The 26,655-nt window shown below is 32.3% G+C and overlaps 1 protein-coding gene across 1 annotated transcript in view; it reads left to right on the top strand.

Moving 5' to 3' along the window:
• LOC111629787 (disks large homolog 1-like) overlaps positions 1–26,655 on the top strand; it is a 366,953-nt gene that overhangs the window by 133,914 nt on the left and 206,384 nt on the right. The window contains exons 4-5 of the mRNA XM_023373697.1: positions 7,406–7,542; positions 11,002–11,145. Coding sequence (XP_023229465.1) covers positions 7,406–7,542; positions 11,002–11,145 — 281 coding nt within the window. The remainder of the gene's footprint in view (positions 1–7,405; positions 7,543–11,001; positions 11,146–26,655) is intronic.

The following is a 26,655-nucleotide window of genomic DNA, read 5'->3' on the forward strand; positions in this document are numbered from 1 at the left end:
TCGGGATCTGTATTGTACACGTGCTTTGGATACAGCGAACTATTATTATCGCTGTAATTTCGCATGCTACTGTTTGCACCGTGAAGTTGGAATCCCCCGAAATAGAATCTGTATAAAGACGCGAAATAGCTTAATTGGAAAATTATATCAACTTTTGTTACTTTATCCTGTCTGCCTTTGTGGTGAATTCTAATTTAGCACACTTTCACACTATAAACAAAAACACGCGCAGTGCAAGTCAAAACACGTCGCGTTACTAACGCAAAGCGTCAACTATCGGTCCAAGGTCACACGCACCGCCGCCGACTGAGTACGAAAGTAGAGATCCGTATCCGTATCCGTGTCCGCGGATCTAGACACTAATGATCCGTATCAGTATCCGTATCCGCGGATATACATTTTTAACGATCCGGCACATCACTACTCTGAACATATGTATGAAACACAATTCGGGGTAGAAACTTCAGCTAGATCACAAGATATGGTTAAGCGGGCTTGTGGAAACGTTCAGAGATAATTGGAAATGTGTTTGTAAAATGGTAGCCGTCATATAAATGCTGCTGTTCAAAACCCGAGTTTTTAAAACTTGAAAACATATGAACTTTGTTCTGTTAAATTTGCACAAAATCTATGTAATAAGACTTAAGGCGGTTTCATATAACCAGAAGTTTGCAGAGAAGTGACAAGAAAAATGTGATAATCTCTAACCGTTTGTCACATATCGCACTCCCTTTCAAAAACACATCGCAACTTTTGGCGACATTCGCGATACGGCGAGAATTTGTTTAGCTAGTTCGTTTTTGCTTGTATCAAAACTGATTGGATATAATTGCTGCGACAAGCGACTAAAGTAGGGGAAACCGGGACGGAATGGGGTAGCTAACGAAGTTAAAAGTATGTCAACAATAAAACAAAAATATTACATTATATCTTTTATTTGTAATATTTGGCACCTAATTATTTAAATTAGATTTAAAAAATCAATAATTTTGTATGAAAAATAAATCAGTAAAAAAAAGCTTGTCCACAACCCGTTCCGCTTATCAGGCATCCACAATCAACTGGGGTGGGCAGCTGTACAAGCATCGGAAGAATTGTGACATCTTGGAGGGCTGTAGCCTCCAAGATGTCACAAAATATCATATGTTGGTTTCATATGCTCGAGGAATGATTTGATGGCGCATTTTGTAGTTCAGTGTCACTTGTGATAGAAAGCAAGAAATCAGCGTCTGTAAAAATATTGGGATTTATTGGCCAAATACCAGTCTTTTCGAATCTGTTTATAGCAGTTCGCATACTTGCAGCACTTAAAATAGCCTGTCCAAACAATTTCGAGATTTCGAACAGCGTTATCATTTTTCCTGGGTTTGATCTTAGCGATTTTCTAGTTCGTCATTATAATAGAGACTCAAAGGCTTCATGAAGGTTACATCCAAAGGCTGTATGCGATGGGAGCAATGCGGGGGGAAGCATAGTATTATAACGCCGTTGGTTCGAGCCAAATCAATGACACTCAGATTTTTCGTATGGGATGCATGCCTATATAAAAATAGCATAACCGGGTTTTCTTTTGTTGGTTTAGAAAACTCAATGAATTTTAAAAACCATTTTTCAAAAATCTCGGCGGTCATCCAGCCGTAATCGGAAACTTCAGCCGATCCCCAGAAGGTAAACCAACTTCAAATTCTTTTTGTTTCCTCTTACACGGAAATATTAGCATTGATGGCATATAGACTCCACCAGCTGAAAAACAAATCTCAGCGGTGACTGTTGTGCCTCTATCTGCTGAAGTTAGATCTCCGTCTTGCCATTGTCCTTTAGCTGCAATTACTTTTGATAACTGTTTGGGATTTTTGGTGATACCTGTTTCATCACAGTTGTAGATTCTCTCTGCAGTTATGTGGTGCTCATCAATGACTTCAGTCAGCAAACCAAAAAACTGTGAAACGGAGACTTTGTTGAACCATTGCTCGAGCTCCTAATGTAGCTTCAGGTCTTCTAATGCTCAGTTCCGGATGGCGTTTCATAAAATTTGCTGCCCAGTCTTCTCCTGCTAGTGCCAAATCTTTGTTAAATGCATTGGTGGTGTTATTTTTTTCAGCCAATTGATAAGCCAATCGTCGAAGTTCTTTGATCATTACACCGAAAAGCCTTTTTTGCATATCCAACAGGTATGATTTAATTTCCAGTTCTTGTTCTACTGTAAAAATCGTATGGAACTTTCCTGCTTTTTTGTCAATCATAGTGTTAGGGTTATTTCGTTTCTTTTTCTCATATCTTTCTAAAGTGCTCGATGGCGCAGAAAAAATGAGGGCAGCTCTTTGATATCCCATTTCCCCAGAAATCATTGCATTTACAGCACGTTCCATCGACTCTGTCTGCCAACATTGTCTGTCAGTTTTCCTTTTGTATGTTTGGGCCATCTATAACAAAAGAAAAGCTATAAGAATGCGTTTTAAATAATAGCAATCTGAACTGCGAGCTGATCAACATATCACTGCTCGTATTGTGTACATGTATACGGGGCAGAACGGGGTACCATCCCGTTGTGCCCCAAAGCACATGCTTCTAAAAATCAAGGAGAGAAAAAAAGTTTATGATTACTTTTCGCATTATTTCATTTTAAAAATACAAACAAATCTGTAATAAACTAGACTATATAAATTTGGTTAAATTATAAAATATATCATATATTTACATTGTTTAAATGTTGATACACTTGTAATTTCCTCAAAAAAATCACGACGCAAGGTCATATTGGTCAACGACGCAGCGAATCTCGGTAACCAAGTGTTCACACTGACGTGTTGTCAGTCTGAGTGTAGGACAGCAAGTGAACCAATCCCCTCACCTCTCTTTCATATCACTACTTTGGAAGAAAACCGGCACAACTCAAAATTACTAGTTTTGAAAAAATCCCATGCAAAGATTTAACCAAAGTTTAACTGAATATCTCCCACATAACTGCTCCCTATTAGCCGAATACGCAAGCTACTTTTGTGACACTCTTCCACATAAAAATTTACTACATTTTCATTTTGATTATGACATAAAATCGCACTTTTTTGAGTTATGCCGGTTTGCTTCCAAAGTAGCGATATGTAAATCATTCCGCCCCGGGTTCCCCTACAGCCATATAGAAAGAGAATAATTAATCTGAAAATCATTCACTCAATCGTTACTTGTTCATATTGTCTTGAAGTTGCAGCTATTATTAATTAAGAAGCCAACAGAAGAGACATGTGAACCAAAATATTTGAATGGTGTCCTCATTGACACAAATCGTTAGAATATAAAGACGGAATACTACAGCGAAAATTACGGATGGTAATAGGAAAAATAGTATTATTTCCCTTATTATTATTAAAATATAAATTGAATTAATTAGTTTTAGGTACAGGCTGTATCATAAAATGACGAATAATAAACAGCATAATGAACCCACCGTTTTTTTTCTTTGGACTTGGATATAACATCAGTAATGTTAAAACTATTAGCATTAAGGATTTGTATTTTAAAAGAGTTCTTCAGTAGATTGTCATATCAATTATCTAACTTACTTTGTCATAACGTCTCGCAAGTATTGTGATATGGTAAACTTTGTTGAGACTATATTTGTACAGCATTTCACCGCTTCTTTTCCCTCAAAGATACAACTCGCTATTTATTTTGAATTGCATATTGCTGTCGCTATCTATTTGAAACAGCGTTTAAGACAATACTAATAGTTTTTTAAATCTTAAATGTGTAATAAAATGGCATGTAACGTTGATTAGTTTTGTGTTAAATAAATTATATTTAACGTTAAATACGCCTCTGTCACATACAATTGAAAATAGGCAGGTTTAAAGTACTTAGCGTTGAAGTCACTTATTATTATTAGAAAAATTTCGCAATTATTGCAGTTTGTTTCGGATTCTAATATTGAGTAAAAATCTTCAGCTCTAAATTGACATAAATTAAATTTGTCACGTATTCCTGCGTAATTTAAATATAAATTCCTCTCGATTTGGTTTTTAATCTTACTGGAAATGTTCTTGGGGAAATTGATTTAGTGTTTGTTTATTATGAAGACAGATTCTTAATTAGAAGTCTAATGCCTTTCCTTTATTTTGATAGCTAACTCGTCTATCAAGTTACTGCAGCATTTCTTCTAGTAAAACGTTACTTTTTTCATCAGTGAATTTTGAAATATTAATGACATTTCACTTGAATTGTTTAAAAGTATTTTCAGAAAATAGTCAAAGTTATTTAAATCTGTGCATAATTTAATGTGTCACTCATAAATAATCGTTTGTTGACTATCGATATATGATTAGAATGTTTTACATAATACAGTGGTACCTCGGGTTATGAACGCCCCAGCATACGAAATTTTCAGGATACGACATGAAATTCGAACATATTTTTGCTCCACGATACGAACAAAAACTCACCATACGACGTTACATTAGTTCGCATTTTTCATTTGTTTTTCTTACTACAGTTATTTTTTTAAATGTATTACTTGGCTTTAATTTGAGTATGTTTTTCGCGTTGGAACGAATTATTTGGTTTTACATGTAATCGTATGGGAAAAGATGATCCACCTTACGACATTTTCATGATACGATCTCAGTTTCGGAACGGATTAATTTCGTATCCTGAGGTACCACTGTATCCGAGATGGTATCCGATGTTATTATTTTGGAAATGGGTAGTATTGACAAAATAAATTTTATAAATTTTTACAATATTAAAAATCAATATTTCACAGGAGTAAATTTTTAAACATGAATTTAAAAAAGATGTCGACTACAAGAACACATTAAAACTTTAAGGACATCGATCTTCTTTTCTGGACTACTCAGCAATTTTAATAGTTGTTTTAATGTTTGAAGAGTCCTGCATACAACAGTCCTCGGGATGAGAAAAAGCAAGACCCTTATTTGTTGTGTGCAGCATTTTGAAACGTCTAACAACTATTGACACATCTGAGTTAGCCCAAAAACGAAGGTCGACGCTGTGAAAGTTTTAGTATGTTCTTGTTGATATTTTATATACGGATTGTCTTTTTAAAACTGTACGTAAAATTTCAGAAGTTTTAATGCATATAGATTATTGAAGTGCTGAAAATTTGAGAATCACGATAAATGTGGAAGAGAATATTCTGTGTGAAAATAATTTAAATGCTTTAGGAAAACATTAGACTCCAAAATAATGTTCTACACTAATTTGAAAGTTTTTAGATCATGTGAAAATTGTGTAATATTAAAAGAATTAGCAAATAAACAAAATTCAGAACTGAAATTTTAAACCGAGGATTCTAAAAAACCATGCATCAATATTACTTTGTCTAAAACATATAAAAAATTTTGAAACAGATTTTTCAATTTTATATTATTTTATATTAAGCAATAGACGCATAACGAAGATTTACTTAGACTCATCGGTTTGGCGAACTTGGTGGATCGTGTGTGACGTCATCTGCACCTGTAGTTTAGGAACGTGCCTTCCTTATTTCAATTTATCATTTCTGTTTTCTCGTTTCTCGTCCTCGATATGTCAAAGTCATCACAAAAACCATCTCGCCGATATGGTTAGGATGGCGAGCACCACTGATGAGCTGCTGACGTTACTTTCTTAGTTTAGGAACGAGTTTTTGAGAAACGGTAAAGCACTGGTGAGTTTAGGAAAGTGTATAACATGTGATGCACATTCATTTACCCAAGTTGATTTTTGTTTTGATTGTATTTTAATTGAAAAATATGTTACAGCCTATTGACGTGATACCTATATATATATACAAAAATATTTAAGAGAAAAGCTGTGTACATTCAGGCAGTCGTCCCATCGCTTCACCAATTTTCCGATGCTACCTTCTGATAAAAAAGTAGAAAAGGAAGGACTTTTTTGCGTCGAATAGTTGACAAGCTTGTCATCTGTCACGATTCGACTTTCTATACTTTGAATTAGAAGAAAAGCTTTAGCTTACAGTAGAAGCATCTGGCTGCAACTGTGTTCCAAGCGCAAGTGTCAGAAGGGAATCTTGCTTTCATATGGACAGTTCTCTTTTGCTGTTGAAATTCATCAAATCGAGTCACCATTGATGCATTACACCGTTATAAATATTCTGTATTCGTTATAAATATAAATATTCGAGAATAAACCAAAAAACTAATAATAAACATTATTTTTTTCTTATACGGTAAGGTACATTCACGTATTTTTAGGATCATTCAGAAAAATGCAGTCTCTCAGCGTTCGTCAAACTTTCTGCTGAACTGTTGTTTGGGATGTTTAACGATTTTCCTGTGTTCAGATCTCTCAAGCAAGTTTTAAAAGATGTAGATTCGTTACAAACGAGATTATAAAATCTGTACGTAATGGATTCTAGGAATAACCCGCAGGATTTTTACAGAGAGCATTAGAAAATTGGTTAAATACTGGGACGACTGCCTAAACGCTTACCAATATTCTAATATAGAAAAATTCTATTTGTATCTACAGATAGCACAATGACAAAATTTCTAAATTATTACTTCTATTGTAGCCAGTTTCTATGTGAAATAGAAATATTTGCAAAGAATTCCTTTTTTTTATTTTGTTTTTCGAATGATTAATTATTTACTCAGAGTTATCAAACGAGTATGTCTTTTAAAAGTTACAGATTGCAATTATCTAAATCATAAAATAATATCATATAAATGCTTCATATGTAACGATTAACAATATCGCTAACAATTCAGTAACAATTATAAATATATCTAATTTTGCACCAAACAAGCTTCCAATAACATTGGGATTCTGTGACATTAATGCTGATGCTTTAACATAGACGTGTTAAAGCATCTAAAGTTTCTAATAACATTAGACTCGAAAGAAAAATGACTTTTTAGTGTAACAATTATTTATAACCGAAAATACGCATTTACTTGGCTTTGATATCGGCTGGATAATGCAGCAAGATTTTTTGTTTGATGATCTAGTGCTATTACGTTCAAAAACTATGAACTACTTTTAAAATTGGTTATGTCTTTTGAATGAGCTTCTGGATATTTTGAAAATAATGAGTTATGCACTTGTTAAATTAAACTTTTTAACGATGATGATGGCAATGTCTTCTGACTTACATGAATCTGGATCATTAAAAAAATTAACGTTGAAACCATAAATATTGATTATTAAAAACTGAATAATTCGCTTTCTATGTGCATATGCATGTAGAAAGCGAATTCTTTAGTTTTTAATATAAATAATTAGTTAACCAGATTTTTGTCAAATTATATTTGGAAGAGATGGAATAATAATGATTTTCTTACTACTCCAGTCTTCGTGTTATTTGTTTTAATAATTTATTTGTTTAACGTATGTCTTTTGAATGATGTGAGTAATTTTTTTCTTTTGTTTGTTTTTTTAAAATAAGATATTCAAGAATTTTACGAAATCACGCTGCTAGATGACAGTAAAAGCATACAGCAGAAAACAGCCGAGACATTACAGATTGCCTGCAAATGGGAAAGAAGCCCCCCACTTACACATACGCCACACGGCAACAACGAGGTAAGCAAAATTTACTGTTTGTGTGTAGCGATAGTAACGGCTTGATGGAAAAACGATCGATTTGTATTATGTATGCCTGTTTTTGTTTTGCTCATCTCTTACGAGAGGGCACCACGTGTTGATGCGTTCAATGGTACCACCTAATATTAGAAAAATCAAAATGAAATTTTGTTTTTTTTTTTAATATGTGATCTAAGATAAAAATTGTTGATTATTTTATTTATTTAGTTTATACAAACGAGCAATGTCATGCAGAGCGTGAAATGTTTACCTCGAATAACAATAAATTACGAAATTCAATGAATAAATAAAATTATTAGTAGACTAATATATAACAAATATTAAGAAATATCGCGATTAAAAATTTATATTACGAATGAATTCAAAAATAAATTTTTTTCCAACTTTAATGTTTATGAATTCGTTTTTTTTAATTGCTTTCAAGTACAGCTATTAACATCAGTTAATATACATTTGCATTATAATTCTTTATCATTCAAGATAAAAGTAATGAAATTTTACTCTTTTGCAGTTATAATAAAATTAAAGTTATTTTTATTTTTAGTTGCGTAAATATCGACATTAGTTCTTACCCGAAAAATGTAAAATTAATTTTTAATAGAAAATATTTCTGGAAAAATTATAATTGGTAAAAATATAAAGTGAAATAAATTTTAAACTTTATGCAGAATTTATTTAAATGACTCAACAGTGTTTTATTAATGGGCTAAATAAAATTTCCTTTCTAAGAATAACATCTATTTCTTAAAAAAGGAACCATTGTACATTGGGAACGAGTTGTATTTTATTCCAGTATCTATTCTTACATTTTTCTTATCTATTTATTATATATATATATAATTGCCGAATATTGATACATTTTCTGGGTATATCATTTCATTCGATGACCGAACCAACAGGGGAAAACTAATGATATTATCCTTTTTTTTCTTTTCACTCAGAATGCAGAACGGCATTTTGCCAGAATATTTCATATATATCTTCTGCATTTTTTGATTAGGTTAAATATAAGAGGAAAGAATAACGTTTTGGAACAGTACTCTGAAGTACGATGTGATATGCGATAAATCAACTACTTTTCAGTGGTGCAGTTTCTTTCCTTTTATCATGTTTCAGAAATATTTTAGACAGTATCTGGGAAGATTAGTATTTCTGTTAAATGATAGATTGAAAACGACATTAGACATTGTTTATAACACGAATTTGTTTCTACTTGTTGCGGGATATTTGTGGTATTGTACTGTACATGCACGTGACTAGGATGACCTCTGTTGTTTTCAGATGTCGACAATGGGTGGCGCCACTGGTCGGTTAAGCGAAATTACTATGAAGAGCGGTCTTCCGTACGGAAGGAATGTGCGCGTAGTGATGCAGATGGATTGATCAGGAATAGTAGGTCGCGATTGCTCAGACGATTGGATGAAGGAACTCGCCGAAGCTGACGGCGAAAGGCGCGCGCACATGCTTGTGAAAACAACTCAAGTATACTAAATTAACTATCCAAGGAGGCTGGAGATGCTGGATAAAAGAGAAGCAGATCTAATCGATCTCATCGCAAAAGATGTCTAAATACCTTACGTAGTCGTTTCGTGTGACATCTCTCTCCGTTTGGGAAGCTTTATCGCCCCAATGGATACGGATGGACTCGGTTCCCCATCCTCAAATCGTGTCGACTCCCCCAACTCAACTATGGTGGACTTGACAGTGCGCGCGCTGTGTTTGGCACGTGCCCGTGTCGACTCACAAGCCGACGCCATTAGTCGACTCGTAGAAAGTAAAATAGGAACGTAGGTTTGTGTTCGATTTTGGTGTTTGTGTCGTGGATGCTGTTACCATTCACTTACTCTTTTATCTGAGCTAATTAGTGTGTAGAGGCCAAAATCTATTATTCATCATGATTGACTGGGTATCTATCGTCCGCCATTCCAGGCGTCGTTTCTCCACTTACATGAATACTATGCCGAAACGCCTCCGGAGACAACGTCAAAGACAGCAACAATTACAGCTTCAAAAGCAGCAGCTACAACAGCAAAAAGTGGAATCACCTCCGAAAACATCCGAACTTAGTTGTACCTGTTGTATACCTGCTAGGGTGGGTAATATTATCTACGATACATAAACGGCGGCTAAATTTGGATCTGATCAAATGGACTCTAGTAGATTTTGGCACCCGCTCAAAATTGACCACGTGGTTTCTTTTCTTTTTTCATCTTCCTTCCCTCCCCCTTCGACTTTACTATTTTTCAAGATATGAGGCCTATATAATTATTGTAGCTGATTGTAGCCGAAAAGTATTACTAACATATTCTATTAATTATTATGAAATAATTACAAATTAAGACATGTTTTTCTTCTATATTCTCGAGAATACTGAGGGAAAAAACTAATTTAATTATATTAATATAGTATAGCGAGGAAGATAAAAGTCAGAGATACTGTTAGTTAATTCATATCACAAACAACTGAGAGTTCGTCGCAAGCTTAATCGTCAGTGTCAGGCAGGAAAAAACGGACCTAAGGGAGTTGTTGTCATAGTAACGCTCTTTTTTTCCATTTCAGTTAGCAAATATTGGAAAAATCGATGAGGCAGGTGTACATAGGATACGTACTGTTTATTTTGTATTTTTAGTTATAAGCCATCTTTGCTATTTTGCTGCTTATAATAACGAATTTAACGACGGCGTTTGTTTCATCTGCCAGGTGTTCGTTTATATCGTAGAACATATTGATACTTGAATCTTTTCTATCCTGCCCTAGGAATCATAATACTCCAAACCGCCATTTAATGTCTTCTAATTCCGGGATAAACTTTGGAACAAATCCAGAGTTGTCTATTATACTGGCAACTCCCATTTTTTACTGCAATGGGATAAAATAAAGACGGTGAGGAAATTTTATTCTATTTTCGTTGTTAAAGAGAATATTTTGTTAGAATGACAAAGGATTTTTCGATGTTGATTTTGGCCTTCGAACAAACAATGTTATTTGGCTTCATAAGGCGACCGGAGGGCAAAAAAAAATTCACTCAACATGGCCTTCTCCTCCAATAATATCCGTATCTATTGTAACTGTCGTGGACTGGATCCAAATGCGAGTAAATGCAGTAATTGTTAACACTACTACAAAATCGTTTCTATTCGAAATGATACATGTTTGAATAAATTTTTTCTAGCATCAATTTTTCATATCGTTATCTCTATTGAAACTGAAAAATTTATGACGGCACTTCCATAAAAAATTTACGATTTCTATTTAGCTAATGCAAATTAATCCATATTTTAAGTTGAAAACTAAACAAAATTATTAAATATGAATTATTTTTATTAAGAGAAATTATTCGTTTCGAAAATATATATAATCATTCTTTACATTTAATTATAAAATATTTGTGTTGCGTGATGATATAGTTTATATTTATAATATACATTTTCCTTATAGAAATTTCGATATCAGGAAGAGGAATTACCTCCTCCTCCTCCTCCTGTCCATTTGAAGGATGTGACTGGGGTGGACGGTTTGCCAAGAAACATGTTCGAAAGAGAGGGACAGTTTATGACTAACATCAGCGATTCACCGAGGAAGGTAAGTCACTTTCTATCGATTTTATTCATGCGTCATCACGTGCTACAATCTGGTGGCAGAGAAAACAACTACCGCCATACAAAACGCACCAGCTGAAAAATTAAGCATCTACGACATTTATATTATGTTTAAGGCATAGGAATTTTATATTTATAATATTCTCTAACAGAATATATTATACATTTATCTGCAAATTGTTACTTATGCACTCGTAAAATTTACCTCGAGAGGAGAAAAAGCCAAGTTGTGCGGTAACGCATTTTAAGTAAACCCATTACAATAGTTTGGTAATGCAAGAAAAAGAAAATTCGGCTGATGAAAATGTAATTGAATTTTTTATTGGAAATTAAAGTGTGTTTCCTGTTTGGGAAATGGAAAAATTGGCAATAAAAGTAATTCTGCTTTGTCTATAAAAAGAAATTTTAATTAACTTGTATACGTAGTTATGCAGTTTTTTGCTTCATTAAGACGTATTAAGGAAAATCTATAAACAATTACGAGTCCGGAAAGGTTAATCTTTTGAAATATTATTTTATAGAATAAAGTAATAATTTTTGCCGAATTAATGCGATAATTCGTCATTTTTAAATAACAAAACGGAAAGGAAGAGGAAGTTTCGGAATAATAATAATAATACCTGCAGGAAGGAAGGAGTGTTTGTAATATGCCGGGAGAAACTGGTTTATATTGTCGTCAGATGGAGCCACGGCTCAATCGATGAGATGTAGAGGTAAAGAAAGCACCTCGTTCTGTTAAATCTAGCGTGACAAGCAACACCAGGCATCGTTGACTAGATATACGGTGTCCAACAGTACCGCGTCTTTTATTTTTCTTTGACATTTTTTATTCCTGTTTTCGTTCGTTGGAGCTTGATGCAATTTTGGAAAAATTCGGTTTAACTAGCATCGGTTGCCGTGGTGACCGGCAGGAAATCTCCGTAATGGCGAGGAAATTGAATTAATCTGCGTCTGGTAATACGATCTGGGTTTTGACGGGCATCCGAAGTTTGATAGTTGGCGATAAAAGAACTGTCAGTGATTACCTAAGAGAACTTAGTCGGGGCGATGTCGAGCGCGGGGAGGCCATTGTTATGACCGTTTGGTCGCCATAGCAACGCTTTTGCTTTCTGGTAGTCTCGAGTGTGAAAGGGGAGAACGTCCAATCGATCCTGGGGACATTCCGAGGGGACGTCAAATGTCATACGGCGTCCGTCTAGCCGATTGATGGATGTTTAAAAGAAACGACGAAAATTGCTCGCTGTTATCCCCATCTCAATTGTCATCTGCAATTTGGAATTTCGGCGGCTCATTTACTTTCTCTCCAACTTAATTAAAGGACCCGATCACAAAAGGAATTTCGTCTTTGCCGTTTTATTCGCTTGTTGTTTCGAATTTATATTTCCGTTCTGTTTAATATCAGTAATATGCTATCGATAATTCGTGCAATTTTATTCTCGTTTTAGCTAGTTTTTACTTGCTGTCATTAGATAATTCGATCTGCGATAACTTTTACTAATTGACAAATATCGGGAGATCTTATCTTCGAAGATGGAATTCTGTGGCAAATTGAGTTGGGAAGCTGGAAAATAATGGAAGCATTTGTTCTTCGTTTGTTATTTGAGATAACTTTCCTTTCTCTATGATCTGTCTTCGTCTTTCTTATCGCTTTTGTATTTCAAAGGAAGTAAAGTACTATACGTAAAGTCCTTCATTTGTTTTTGTTATTTGTCTTCTCTTCGCCATCTCGGCCACTCGTATCAATTTTTTCTTCGGTACTTTTTGCTCGTTGTAACCATAGCAACATCGGTGACGTCTTTCTGTCCAGGGAATTACGTCAGAGATGCATGGTAAGATATGAATTAGTCGACTGAGTTTCTCGGTTCCGGCCAATTTGTCAGTAAATGTGGACGGAGAAGATAGTTCTGCTCACTTAAACTCCTTATCCACCTCGAAACTTGGATATTTCTGCGGATCACTTTCATATATATATATATATAAGAAATTCAAACTTGACCTTTTGATTTCTGCAGACGAAGATTTCTATTTCTGTTCTTTTTCCTAATTGACTGGAAATTTCGAGTGAACATAACTAAGTTTGTATTTTATTTTTGTCCGAAAGAAAGACATAACGAAGTAAAATTTTGTGTTATATTATTCTCAATTTCTGTATCAACTGACGTCGTTTCTCAATTGGATGCGTATCACAGAATAATTGGAGATAATGATTTCGTATATAGCGCCGCGCTGTCCCGACTCAGTCTGCTGCTGACAGATGCCAGAAAAAGATGGAATTGCAGTTATTGTGTATAGTGGACAAAGTCCGTATTTTGCGACCTCCGTTTGGCCCTATAACATCTCTTAATTACCTGTCGCGTGTTGGACTAACTGGAGTTTCTATTGGCTTGTCTCATCGTCCTTCACTGAGTCGACGCGTCGAGCGCTCCGATCCCAACCACCATCTCTTTGCTGCCAAGCGAAGCGTCGACGTATGTGGCGGCGGTGGCCTGCCGCTCACCGTCTCAACCGACGGTCGGTCATGAGCGGGACCACCGTCTAGTCATGTGTTCGCTGTGTCCTATCAAGAGGAAACAAACAAAAATGGTTCGATTCGATTCCTTCGTTGATACCATCTCCTACATGGAATATGCCAGCACGTGCAAGGTAGGACCACGCTTTTACAACATCAATCGATTGTACCTTTTCTAGTTTTATGCTCGATTGTTTATCAGAAATGTGTACCGGTCATACCGATATCAAAAAATAAATTTTTCTCTAATATATCTATCGGCATACGATACTCGTATCCGCTTTGAAGAATTGTTAATACGAAGTTTCGCTTATTTGTTATTGGCATTTGTTTGAAAACTCTTTATCTGTGGTTAATATTGTCAATACCTATACATTTATTTTATTTCCAGTTTTTTGTAAATGCATTCAAAGTACTTGAGGGTTTTTTCCATTATTTTACAAAATTTATGAAAATATTAGTAGATATTTAAAGCACACCTTCAAAAAGATTTTAATTTTCATCAGCTGTACGGGAAAAATGATGAAATGTATTTGAAATCTTACATTTCTGTATGGAAATTTGTAAAATCCTATTTGTAATCATGTCAAACACAGTAATTTTTACATAACTTACAGCGGGTTGGAAGTCATCTGAAGATTATTAAAAGTTGCGAAAGCTACCGAAAAATACTCGGGTAAAAAAGAATCTTTACAAAATAATATGAAAATATAATCACAGTAGTCGAAGAAACGTTGTTTAACGTCAAAAAGTAAAATTGGAATTAAATTAGTTCTCAAAGGTATGTTGGCAATTAGGCTTATTTAATCATTTAACGACTGGAGCAAAGTAATAGGGGAATTTTCATTAGAAAGAGATTAGATTATATAATACAAATGACTAATTTTATGACTTAATATTATATTAATTAAATAAGAAAAATTTCGAGTTGGCCTAAGCGGCCTTGGTCTGATAGCGGACTTTGGGACGGATTAGTTGGGACATTTGTTAGATGGTTTCGGTGAGTTGTAAATATCTAAGCCTTTTTTTTTATTCTTTTTCTTCTCTACTTTTTTGTACTGGTGGAAATATCTAATTCCCTGGTTTGTTTTCGCCTATTTAGTAAGCCCACGTCACATACGCCTGGCGTAAACAAGATGGCCGACTTCGGCGTTGCCCAGGCGACCGGTGCCGTTGCGGTTACCGGAAGCGATCCTTGCCCTCGTTATTAGCATGCATTAATATGCGTCATGACGTCATTGTAAGTAAGGAAAGCAAGATTGTATCCATTGGACTGTTTCCATTTCATTTATTCCCACTAACCACGATGACGTCGATTTACGTAGTTTTGGTGCGTGCAAGGTTATACGAAATGCACAGCTATTCCCGACTATAAGTTTTATATTGTGTTTGATCCTTAGCAAGATATTTTTCGCACCTGTTTTTAATGCAAATTAAATGAATGTTCAATGCGTTATCGTCTTATCTTATAATTAATAGCATTTAACGGAAAAAATTCGTTTCTTCTAAGTAACGCTAAGGACTACTATCATTTCAAACTTTTTACTTTAGTTGTATATTTTTCTCTTAATAAAAGGTATTTCCTCTTATATATAAAATTTTTATTTTATATATAAGTACATATTGTTTGTCTCTTCAAACTGCTTTAATATTTTATTCATATTTCATTTTAATTTCAAATGTAATTGTTAGAGAGAGGGAGACTCAAATCTGACATTATAATTAAAATGATTTAATCCGGTTTAAAATTGAATAAATAGAATAAAAACAAAAACGCTACGTGTACTGTATGATTGAATATTTATTAAATATCAAAGGTAAGCATTAAAAATAGGATTAAAAGCTGGAGCGATAGCGAAATACTGATGAAGTGACAGTTAATACATCTGGTCTAGACTTGGAAAATAAATCTGGAAAGAGCTACTTAATATTTGATATTATTGCTTACACTTTTTGTAACAGTTGAGCTTTCACTTGAGCAGTTCGAAAGACGCAAATAACAATCACTGTTAAATTTTGAATGGAATGGTTTCATCAAGACTTTTTTTTTAATCTTTACATGTTTATTTTGGAAAACAACTGTGAGGAGGATTATTTTTACCGTTTGTGAATTTTTAAAAATTAGTTATCATTTATATTTTAATATTCCATATTTTACCAGACCAATGGTTTTGTTTGTTTCTTATCTACGAGTATAATAATATTATTATTTTTATTTTATTATAATCATATCATATAAGCATAATATAAAATTAGATTAAAGAAATGGCAAATCATTTTTACGATATTATATCTCAATATCAAACATTTCTGGAATATTGAATTATATTTATTAACAAATAATTTGACAGCATTCAGGAAAGACAATTTTAGTTATATTAGAGTATATTTTTCATCTAATAATTAATTTTAAATGATATAATAGATTATGGTTTTTTTATAGTTTTAGGCTAAATTCTTATACTGTATTAGTTCTGATCAGTTATTAAATATTTCGCCAAATAAAATTGAAAAAATTAATAGTTGTTAATGTCAAAAAATAGAATTAATTCTAATATTATTGAACCTATAATGATCATCGATCTAATGCATATCGAAGTTTGTTTTTACTGTTTCGTCATTCAGTTATGGGAAGAAATTGCATTTTCGTATTACTGATTTATAGCAGAAGGGATCAGGGATAAAAAGAGCACCTCATCATTCTTCTCTAATCTTCTCAGATGATGTACTTTAATATACGTAGACTTATTCTTTTTTGATACGAAATTTACGTTATTCACTATGACAGATTCTTCCAAATATAAAAACAAATCTCCACGCGTAAAAGTTTTTGTATATAGATTATGGAGTGATAATTTTTCTTAATGGAAAACAAGACAAATTTTAGTAAATTTTAAAAAGTAAGGTTGGATAGTAAATGACTGTTGATCGCAACCTGTTGATTAATTCTTATCACAAACTGACAATTAAACAAAATAGCGAGTATATACTATCATCAAAATAACACTGGGAGACTTGTAAATGGGTATTTAAAACTTTTGTTTGGGAATTTTAAGATCTGGATTACATGTAAATTAATTAAAAATTTATTTTCAATCATATATGCATATACACGTTATACATTATCCGAATATTAGAATTTGTGCTTACAATGAAAATTGTTACTTGACTACAAGAATATTTGATTGATGAAAGAAAAGTGAAATATTAGTTTAAGAAGTTTTAAGTTAAAATTTAACATAAAACTTTTCAAAAGGTTTTCCTTGTGTCAAATTGGTTATTATACTGTCGATTTCAGAGAAAAATGCGAATAATCGATATAAAAAAAATTGATTTTAGAAAATCCAGGAAATGTGGAAATTTTATTCTTAACGATATTTATTATTATTATTATTTTTTTTTAATCGGATAATACGTATTAAAATTTCCTGCTTTAATCATATAGTTTTTGTTAGTTGCATCGAGAGTCAAATGAATTATCAGTTATCTATATATAAATTAATATCAAATTTTCTTTGTAAAATGTGATGTTTTATTTAAGCTAAACCGGTAATCCTAAGTTTTTACTGTTATGGATGAATCATGATGGTTAAGAATGAAAATTGAAATCTCTAGTACGAATTGTTCACAAAGAATCTTGATAATTCGAATTGGATTAAGTTCAGGTTATTATCAAAACTATGATAAGGTTTTATTCTATTTGATTGATCATTAAAATAACCGAAATTACTTTAATTAGCTTTTTCATATTTGAAAATAATTCTATATTATAGAAGTTTAATTGGAAAAAAATTGTAGCCCGACAAATTCGCACTGTAGTCCGTCCGTCTTTCCTTAATCTCTAGTACGGAGTTAGATAGATGAAAGACAAGACGAGATATGGAAAACTTAGGGACAGGAAGCCCCGATTAACTATAAATGCTATATGAATTTCCAATGCAAGCCGAAAGTTATGTTATTTCAATTCAAAAATTCTACCCCCCCCCCGAAAGATGTTAGATAGATGACCGAACGACTCTATTATTAAAGAAAAAGTATGATGTACAGTACAAGGGCAAGCCTCTACTAATTTGAGGTGGAAAGCATATATTTTAAATTAAAAATTGCATGGCATTGTGACGTTGTCACAATAAATAATTGCTCGTTTTGTATATATTTTTACGGAGAAAATTTTTTGTTGTATGGCTATTGATTTTGGATATGAAGCGACATAAATTAGTTTGAATCGGTTATAGTTAATACATAATATGTTTGTGTATCTTTTTACTTATAGTACCATTTTGAACTAAGAATAACTTCCAAAGTTGATGGATATGTAATTGAAACAGTTATTTAAAACATTTTTAATCGTAGATTACCTTAAGAATTTTTTATAATTATTTGGGTTATATAGGCCTATATTTTAATTAGATATTGTAATCATAAAATAAAGATTATTAATATAGGCTATATATATATTACTTCTTATTTAATTAAATTTTGCTTATATTAATTTCATAAATCTGTTTTATTTTAATTGAAATAAAATTATATTAAACATTTTTTTTGCTGTATTATGAGATTTATTTATCAGATAATTCTTTTTAGTAAAGTAAATGTGAGAAACGGGTAGATATTTAATAAATGTTATATAATGTAATAGTTAATTGCACGATCTGTTGTTTGTTATATATATATATATATATATATATATATATATTTCGATACCTTTTTAATACATAATTGCTTCTTATTTGTGCATTCATTTTAATTCTGTGAAAATCTTTTGGTTGTCCATTTATTAATTAAACAACTGGCCAATGTAAAGTTTTACCAAATCTCCACTTAACATATACCATAATGTAACAAGTCCCATCACCACATGTCCCAACAGCAACATGCTGCAAGATTAAAGACAGACCCCTCATAAATCTTCATTATAGTAGCGCCTCCCTATAATTCTGCAACCCCAAAAATACTGCCAGCTCAGCACTTATTTAAATAGACTGCTTTACCATCCCATGCTCTATTAACAGGAGTCCCACTAATGTAAAAAAATAGGGGAGAAAATTGAGAATGTGAGAGCATGTTCTCTTAAGCAAACTGCTCCCTTATGTAATACTCCACATTAAGTATGCAAAAACAGTAGCATAAATTAATTAGGGAGAAGACTACTAAAACATTTGTTAGAATTCTGTCTAAATATAGCCTAAAACTCTGTTATGTATGTTTCGGATCTGAAAGTCTAAAATATCTCATAAAAAGAACTGATACGAAAATAATGTAAAGTGATGCAAACTGTATTTGTTAATATAAAAATAGGTAGAAGTTTACTATGGTAGCACCAATGGCCGCTTCCTCCCGACGGACTCCTCCCGGAGGGGAGCCGCCAGCTGCCCGTCGATTGTTTAACGTCAGGAGTTATTAATTCACTGTAGTTCTTGAAAGCTTTTACCCATTTTTCGTGTGTTCAAGAACTACCGTGAATCAATAATTAGTGACGTTAAACAATCGGCGGCCATTGGGTCTACAATAGTACACTTTTACCATAAAGTAAGTTGCACGTTTTAAAAGTCACTTATTACAACTTAAAATTATGAGTTTTGATTTATTTTAAAATTCATTCCGATAAATTACACGATTTATTACGCGTCAAAAAATATTAAAATCAAAATATCATAATTCTTACGCTATAGAAAACTTCACTGAAAAATGCAAATAAAAAAAATATATGTGCGCGTGTGTTACACGAAATAAACGTTGCACATTTTTGTATTCAAAACCACATGTAATATTACAACAGCGCCACAGAGCGGCCGGCTAGATCTTGCCCCTCGACAAAAACGCTGATTGGTTATTGAATTCCAGTGTTCCCAACTGTGGCGACTTGTCGCCACAATAGCGACTTTTAGAAGAACGTAGCGACGTAGCGGCGACTGCAGACAAATCAGCTAAAACTAGAGACTTTTCAAATTTTTTAATTTATTTTTTGAGAAATTTAAATTGACAGATTTTTCTCTACTTTATAGCGCCCTCTGGCGACGACTAATATTCGTCGGTCCTCTATTTCAAATAAGAGACGCAAACATTGACAAACAGTCGTCGGAAGGCGAAAGCGACTCCGATTGAGGTGTTTTAAAACCTATTATTTTTTCGTTTTTCCATTTTTGTTATATATGCATTATAATTACATATTGTTCATGCTGTTAACAATTCAATTATTTTTGTTAATTGTTTTTGAATACAACTATTACAGAGGGTGCTGCCGAAGTTTTCATCTCTAAAACGTGAACGTCGAACGTCAAGCGCCGCTTACAAGATAGTGGCGCTCGACGTTCGACGTTAACGTTTTAGAGATGAAATTTCGGCCGCAATCTCTCTATTATGTGCACAACTTTTCTTATATTGTATCAATAAACTTGTTTTGTAATAAAGCCTTTCGACGATTTGAAAATTTGTTGTTTATTGAGTAGCGACAAAGTAGCGACTTTTCAAAATATCTGTGGCGAAATCAGCGACTTTTATTTTAAAATGTAGCGATATTTATTTACGAACAGTTGGGAACACTGATTACGATGTACAAGACTGTATTTCTAGATTTTCTACAGTGTGCAGAGCTAGAAATCTGTAAAGGTAACATTTTGTAACAAAAATAAATCTGCCCAGGGATTTTTTAAAATTGCTAAATTGAAAACATGACAACTCCTGAATAAAATCTTAGTCCCGAGGTTATGAAAGGCGTGTAGAAATTCTATGACATTATTTTTTACTTTTTAGTGGTAGCATTTGTGGTATGTAGCTCAGCGGAGGATTAAGCGGTAAACAGCCGCTTAGTGTCCCGAAGCAGCCACCGAGGTCATTAAAATGTACTGAAAAAAAGGGATTGCGAAAACGCAGAAGATATATAGATAATTAAGAAAGACGCTTCGATATAGACATCGAAGTAATAAATGATATAGCTTTGTGGCGAACAAAATTAACGGATGCTATTATTGATCATATTCTTTAAAACAANCATATTAGTTGCATACGATATATATATATATATATATATAATAAATTGTAATGGTTTCTTTAACCCCTGTTTTCTTATAACTAAATCCTATTAAAATGAATATACTTATCACACGTTTATGGAAATGCATTATCTAGACTACTATAAGGACTGTGTAAAGAAAAAGCTTAGGAAAAGATTTTGCCGAGTAGAATTTTTCTGCACTTCTTTTTCCTTTTCCATTTCGGATTTTGATCTTTTGCCAAATGCTTTTGAGTCTGGGAAATGGCAATTTGAATATTTCTTATGCTCTTTTTAACGGATTGATATAAAACCTGTTTAGTGATGTTTTTTTTATAACATTTATCGGATTTTCCTATTAATCCTGCGATGAAAGTATTCATACATTCGAAACTATTAAGCCTGCATTTAATTGAGCGGTATTAACACGTTTTTTCGTTTCAAATAAATAAATAAATAATCTTTGATTTGTTTGGAATTCGGAAATCTTAAAATTGTAGAAAAGTTTCATTGTTTAAAGTCAAAATTATTCGTTAATATATACTTAGTCCGTTGACAAAAAATCATTTTAAACTAAGATTGAAAAATCTGTATTATTATATTTTTCAAATAGATTTTCGAAATATTCTCCGAGAGTACAAAATATTTAAATAGAAAATTCGATAAAAGTAAAGGTTGTTACAGATTTAGTCAGTGATCGGAAATACAAATTTATGCGTCTGTAATCTACGTAGACCACTTCATTTTCTGTAATGATCTGTGAACACGCAACCTTATAACTGAGGACGACAGGTCTCGAGAGTAATATTCCAATGGAAATTTATTCTGTCGAGAGTGGATGAAGAACATATTGTTAAACATAGAAGGTGTAAGATACTCGACGGAAATTCATTTCAGTTATAGAAAATTATGTGCTTTTATGTTATGTTAGATTACGATGTACATTATTATTATTATACGTGGTTATAAATATGAAATATTTATTATAAAAACAACTAATTTATCAATCTTTTTTTCTATAGATATTATATATAAATACAATATTTGAATGCCTTGTTAATACTTATTTGAAATGATATTTTTATTTTCAATATTACATATATATTTTTGAAGGAATGTTAGTTTTAATTCTGAACGCTGACGTCTTAGGAAAGCGGAGGAAAAGTCTTCGCATATAAATAGAATAGAAAAGAGAGAAATGGCTTTTCTATTCTACTTATTATCTTAAAGGGTCTGCCTTTGAAAAGCTATTTGTTCGAGCTAACGGTGAATAATGGCAAAATTATTTGTTCTTGGTGATTTTAAATTTCGCTGAAATTTATTAACTTTTTTATCGGTATTTTAGAAAAATTATTAAAGAATTGATAAATGCCTTTCGATAAACCGAAATTGTTTTTTTTTTTATTTTTTTTAAATACGAGTCACCTGTCGTTTAAAATTTATACTTAGGATATTGTTGTTACTAAAAAAGCCATTTTTTATTTTTCATCTATAAACTGCTAATTCAATTTTGTATATGTTTGTGTTCAATTTATTTGTTTTCATTATATCGAACATTAAGAAAATTTTGTACGTATTTTCGTTTATTTTTATTTCTCGTTTAATAAAATCGCCGATTATCAATCCAGGTTGAAAAATCGTCAGTAGATTTGTATTTTGTATAAAATCGGAAGAAAAGAAAGAAAAACGCGATTAAGTAGCCGATATATTATATATTAAGTAAAGATATTCTCAGAATAATCGATACGGATTACAGTAGTTTTTATCGTGTCGGTTGGCTACTTTCCTGAACTTAATCTGATTTATCTTCTAAAATAGATAAAATTTATCTTGCTACGTTTTCTTGACCCTTTTATCTACTCGATTTATATGTAAAATAATTTAAATATCTTTAATGAAATATTTAGTTGCAAGATTATCCCCATAATTTTCAAAATTTATAGATTTTCTTATTTATCGTGGTGACAAAAGGCATTATTTTATAATCTGATCTATAATATAATTTTATTTTATGTCATTTTATATTTTATAATACATTTTCTTTTACGTAATATTGTATGCCGAACTTCTTACATACACGTATTGGCGGTCCTCGGCTACGCGCTCTTTCGTGCGTAATGTGTGTTTCGTTACTCCTAAAATCGTTTTTTCTTACGTCACATTTAGTTTTTCGTGCATTTTCATCCAACAAATAAAAATTTTGAACGATTATGCAATAGCGCTTTATGCCGGTTTTGGTAACATAATAATCATTTGCGAAAATTTGATTTTTACCTCGTACTGTCCGATTTCTATTAAATTTATTTATTTTTAACATTTTAATAATGCATTATGAATTATAACATATTCATTGTAAAAAATGTAAGTTTCCTATCTTAAGAGATCTTTTTAACTGTGGGAACGGATTCTATTTATAAAATGCATTTTTAGGAACGCATTACGGTCCGAAATTCGGGAACTACGTGTATAGTGTATATATAGTAAATCATTGTTGGAAAGATTTACGTTTTTTTAAAAAAAAAGGAATACTGAATTTGCGAAAACTTAACTTAATTACCTGTATTGTTGTGATCACCGACTATATTTAAATAATTTTTTAAATTCCGTAATCCTTTGCAGATGTGTGAAACTCTATCTTAACTTGAACTTAATTAAATTATGAGAAAATGTAGAGTCAAATTTATTATTAAAATTATTATCTATCTATTGATATATTTGAATTTAAAAGTAGAATATTTCTCATATAAATTACATATATTTCTGTATAATTATGTATTAGGAATTTCTCGGGCATGTAGGGTATTTTTTAATATCAAAGAATGTTAGAGAGAATTTTGATTATGTCTAAAACTTTCGTTTTTCTTTGTAAATGGTTGAGTGATATCTTTGAAAGTAATTTACATTCTCTTTTATTGCAGTTTTTAACTGAGTAGAGAGCTGATGTTCTATAAATCTGTGTTTTATTTATGTGTTCTAGATTTGTTTCGTTTTAAAAAAACATTATTCGAATTTTACATTCTGTATATATATACTTTTTTGCATTATTTTTCTAGTAATAGCTCTTTAAAAATGTAGGTATTATGTTAACTTTACTTGGAATATTGTTTTGTAATGCGAATTAGCGAGAAAAATTCTTTCATGTGTGCTGTAATTCTCATTTATATAGCAAAAGAACAAATTGAAATTTAAAAAATAATAATATGGCATGGTTGATCAGATGCCTCGTGCAAAAAACGCGTTAAGTGATTTCAAATCTAATTTCCGATATATAAAGTAGGTTAATGGCTATAATGAAGATTTGTTTTCAAAACATTTGAAGAAAGAGACTGATGACACAATAATGTTCTAGAGCATCACGAGAAACTCGCGGTCCCCGGGGCTTTGGCAACGTATCGTACAGTCAAACACCGTTTATACGTTTCTCACTTATACTGTACGTTTTTCGCAATTACAAACGGTAAAAGTACTGTTATAAAATATTTCATTTATACGATTTTGCACTTATACGTCATATTCGATACCCTATAGCAGTCTTTTTCTTACTATTGCGTTATTCACTCTGAAACCGAAAAGTTTAAAGCGATTATTAAGTGATAAAACGAATTATTTATTATTCACTTCAGCTTAGTCCACAATGACCAGCAAATGCAAAAAGCAGAGCGAATAATACTTAACGTGTGACGCCGTTTCCGACGAATTTTCCCGTTTAGCAAAATCGTTCTGTCAGTTCAACATGTTGAATATTTTCGTTTTCCACGCTTTGTAGTGTGAATCAATTTCGCTAAGCGAATAAAAATCGTTCCAGTATCTCATTCGTTTTCACTATTCGCTGTCAGTGTGAGGTAACCTTTAGAATATTTCTTCATTCTTTCTCGTGACTGGAGTTCTTTCTGGCGGAAGGAGTCGACTAATATCATATACTGTATCAGTATGTGACAAGTCCATCGAAAAAAACAAGAAAAAACAAAACTTGACCAATTTTTACTTTCCCGGCTGTTATGTATACATAACAAGGAAAACTATTGGATCTGTCAAATTTTACCTTCCGGGTTTTTGACAATCTCCACGTTTTGAGATCCCCCAAAGTAAAAAAAGGGATAACATTTTCATGTATATGTATGTATGTGAGTGTGTTGGCGTCTATTTCGTTTAATATCGCAGGATGGGGTAATGATGAAGAAACGAAATTTCGCATGGTAGCTTGTGTATAAGGGCATTGATGCTATTAAATTTCTAATTAATTAAAAGTCATGTGTACAATACTGTACATCTCGAGTAGAGTCGAACTTAATAAAGATTTTACTCGTTAGTAGGATTTACAATTTTATTATAAAACTCGTCTCTACTCTTAAAATTAAGTTTATTGCCATTTTTAAAATAATAAATAAAATTTTTAATAATAAAATTCGTAACAGATGCGCCAAACACAATTTTCTTTATTCTGATTATTACTATAAAAGTTATTTTTTTAATAAACATCTCAAAACACTGGGAAAGTTACGCAATTCGTTGCTGGACTTTTTTTAAACTATGTGACTTAATTTCCCACTGTTTTACTTTTCATTTTATATGTTGTTCCAATGTATTATTCGTAGAGTGAATTTAAACTTTTTTGTCAAGAATTACACGTACAAATTCAGTTGTATAGTACAGTGTTAATTTGTGACTACTGTACTCACTCTGAAAGCAATTGAAAAGTATGTTTCTCACTTATACGATATTTTTCTCAGTTTCCTTGAAAAACACATACGAGGTTCGACTGTAATTTTATTGTACTGTTTTCTGTCTTATGTCATTATGCAACTGTAATTAAGTAATGTTCGTGACAAAGATATTCAAACCTCAATTGACTAGTGAAAAGATGAGAATAATCTATACGCAGGTAAAAGCTGCGTAAACCGGAACTGCATGGTACCGAATTATTTTTCTGTTTGAATAGGTTTTAATACTTTTTTCCTTTTTTAATTTCAAATTATAGCAAGTAAATATCATACAGTTGGGTTTATTATTTTTATAATATTTTTACGTATGTATAATTACTTTTTATATACGTAACAATTTTATTACTAGTCTTAATCTAAATTAATCCGAAGTGACAGCAACTAAAGATGGGAGTATTCGGATATAAGAACTGAGAACTATTAGATTGAGAAAAGTTCATGTTGTTCCCGAAATTTTGCGCTGAGTATTCGAATGCTTCTTGGATGTGGTCAAAGGACAGCAAACAAGACAATTTAAGTACCAAAATCTAAATGTTATTAAATTTGTTTCCGAATACTAGGTACTAGTTACTAATTACTCGGTAAAAGACAAAGTGGTGGAGCTCGCATTAAACATTGATAGATTGACTCCAGTATTTTTCTTTGCATAATGAAAAGGAGGTTTTAAGAAACCGAGAATTTTGAAGAAGAGAAGAATATTAGAAGAAGAATCATTTAAATGAATCGTATATTGGAAAAGAGGCAATAATCGTGTTTGGAAAGTCTAGGTCAGGGGTGTCCAACCCGCGGCCCGCGGGCCGCATACGGCCCAAGGCAAGTTCCAATGCGGCCCAATAAACGTGTAAACAAAACCTACAAATGTTTTAATTTTTTATTATTTATTTATTTCAATGGCATAAACTCAAAAAAAAGTTTCACAAAGCCGTAAACCTTTATTCATATTTTATTTTTGAGTGGAAAGAAAATATTTCAAATACTTGGAGATGTGTGAATGCGGAAGGATTACTAAATAAAGCTGGAGTTGTGTCTCAAAGAATTATATACCCAAATTTGGGAAAAGGAGGGAAAGATGAGAAAGGACAAAAGATGTAGTAGTGAGAAAGGTTAAATAGATCTTCTGTTAAGCAAATATGGACCCATAATTTTTCAACCTTTTTCACTTCTTTATCTTTTGTTTTTTGCCTCTTTTTTCCGCACTTGGGTCTATAATCCTTTGATTCACAGCTCCAGCTTTATTTAGTATTTCTTCCAACGTTGCGAGATTTGGCT

This window comes from Centruroides sculpturatus, unplaced genomic scaffold (assembly GCF_000671375.1).
Source record: "Centruroides sculpturatus isolate CEXI.00-Female unplaced genomic scaffold, Cexi_2.0 scaffold517, whole genome shotgun sequence".
Taxonomy (NCBI): Eukaryota; Metazoa; Arthropoda; class Arachnida; order Scorpiones; family Buthidae; genus Centruroides; species Centruroides sculpturatus.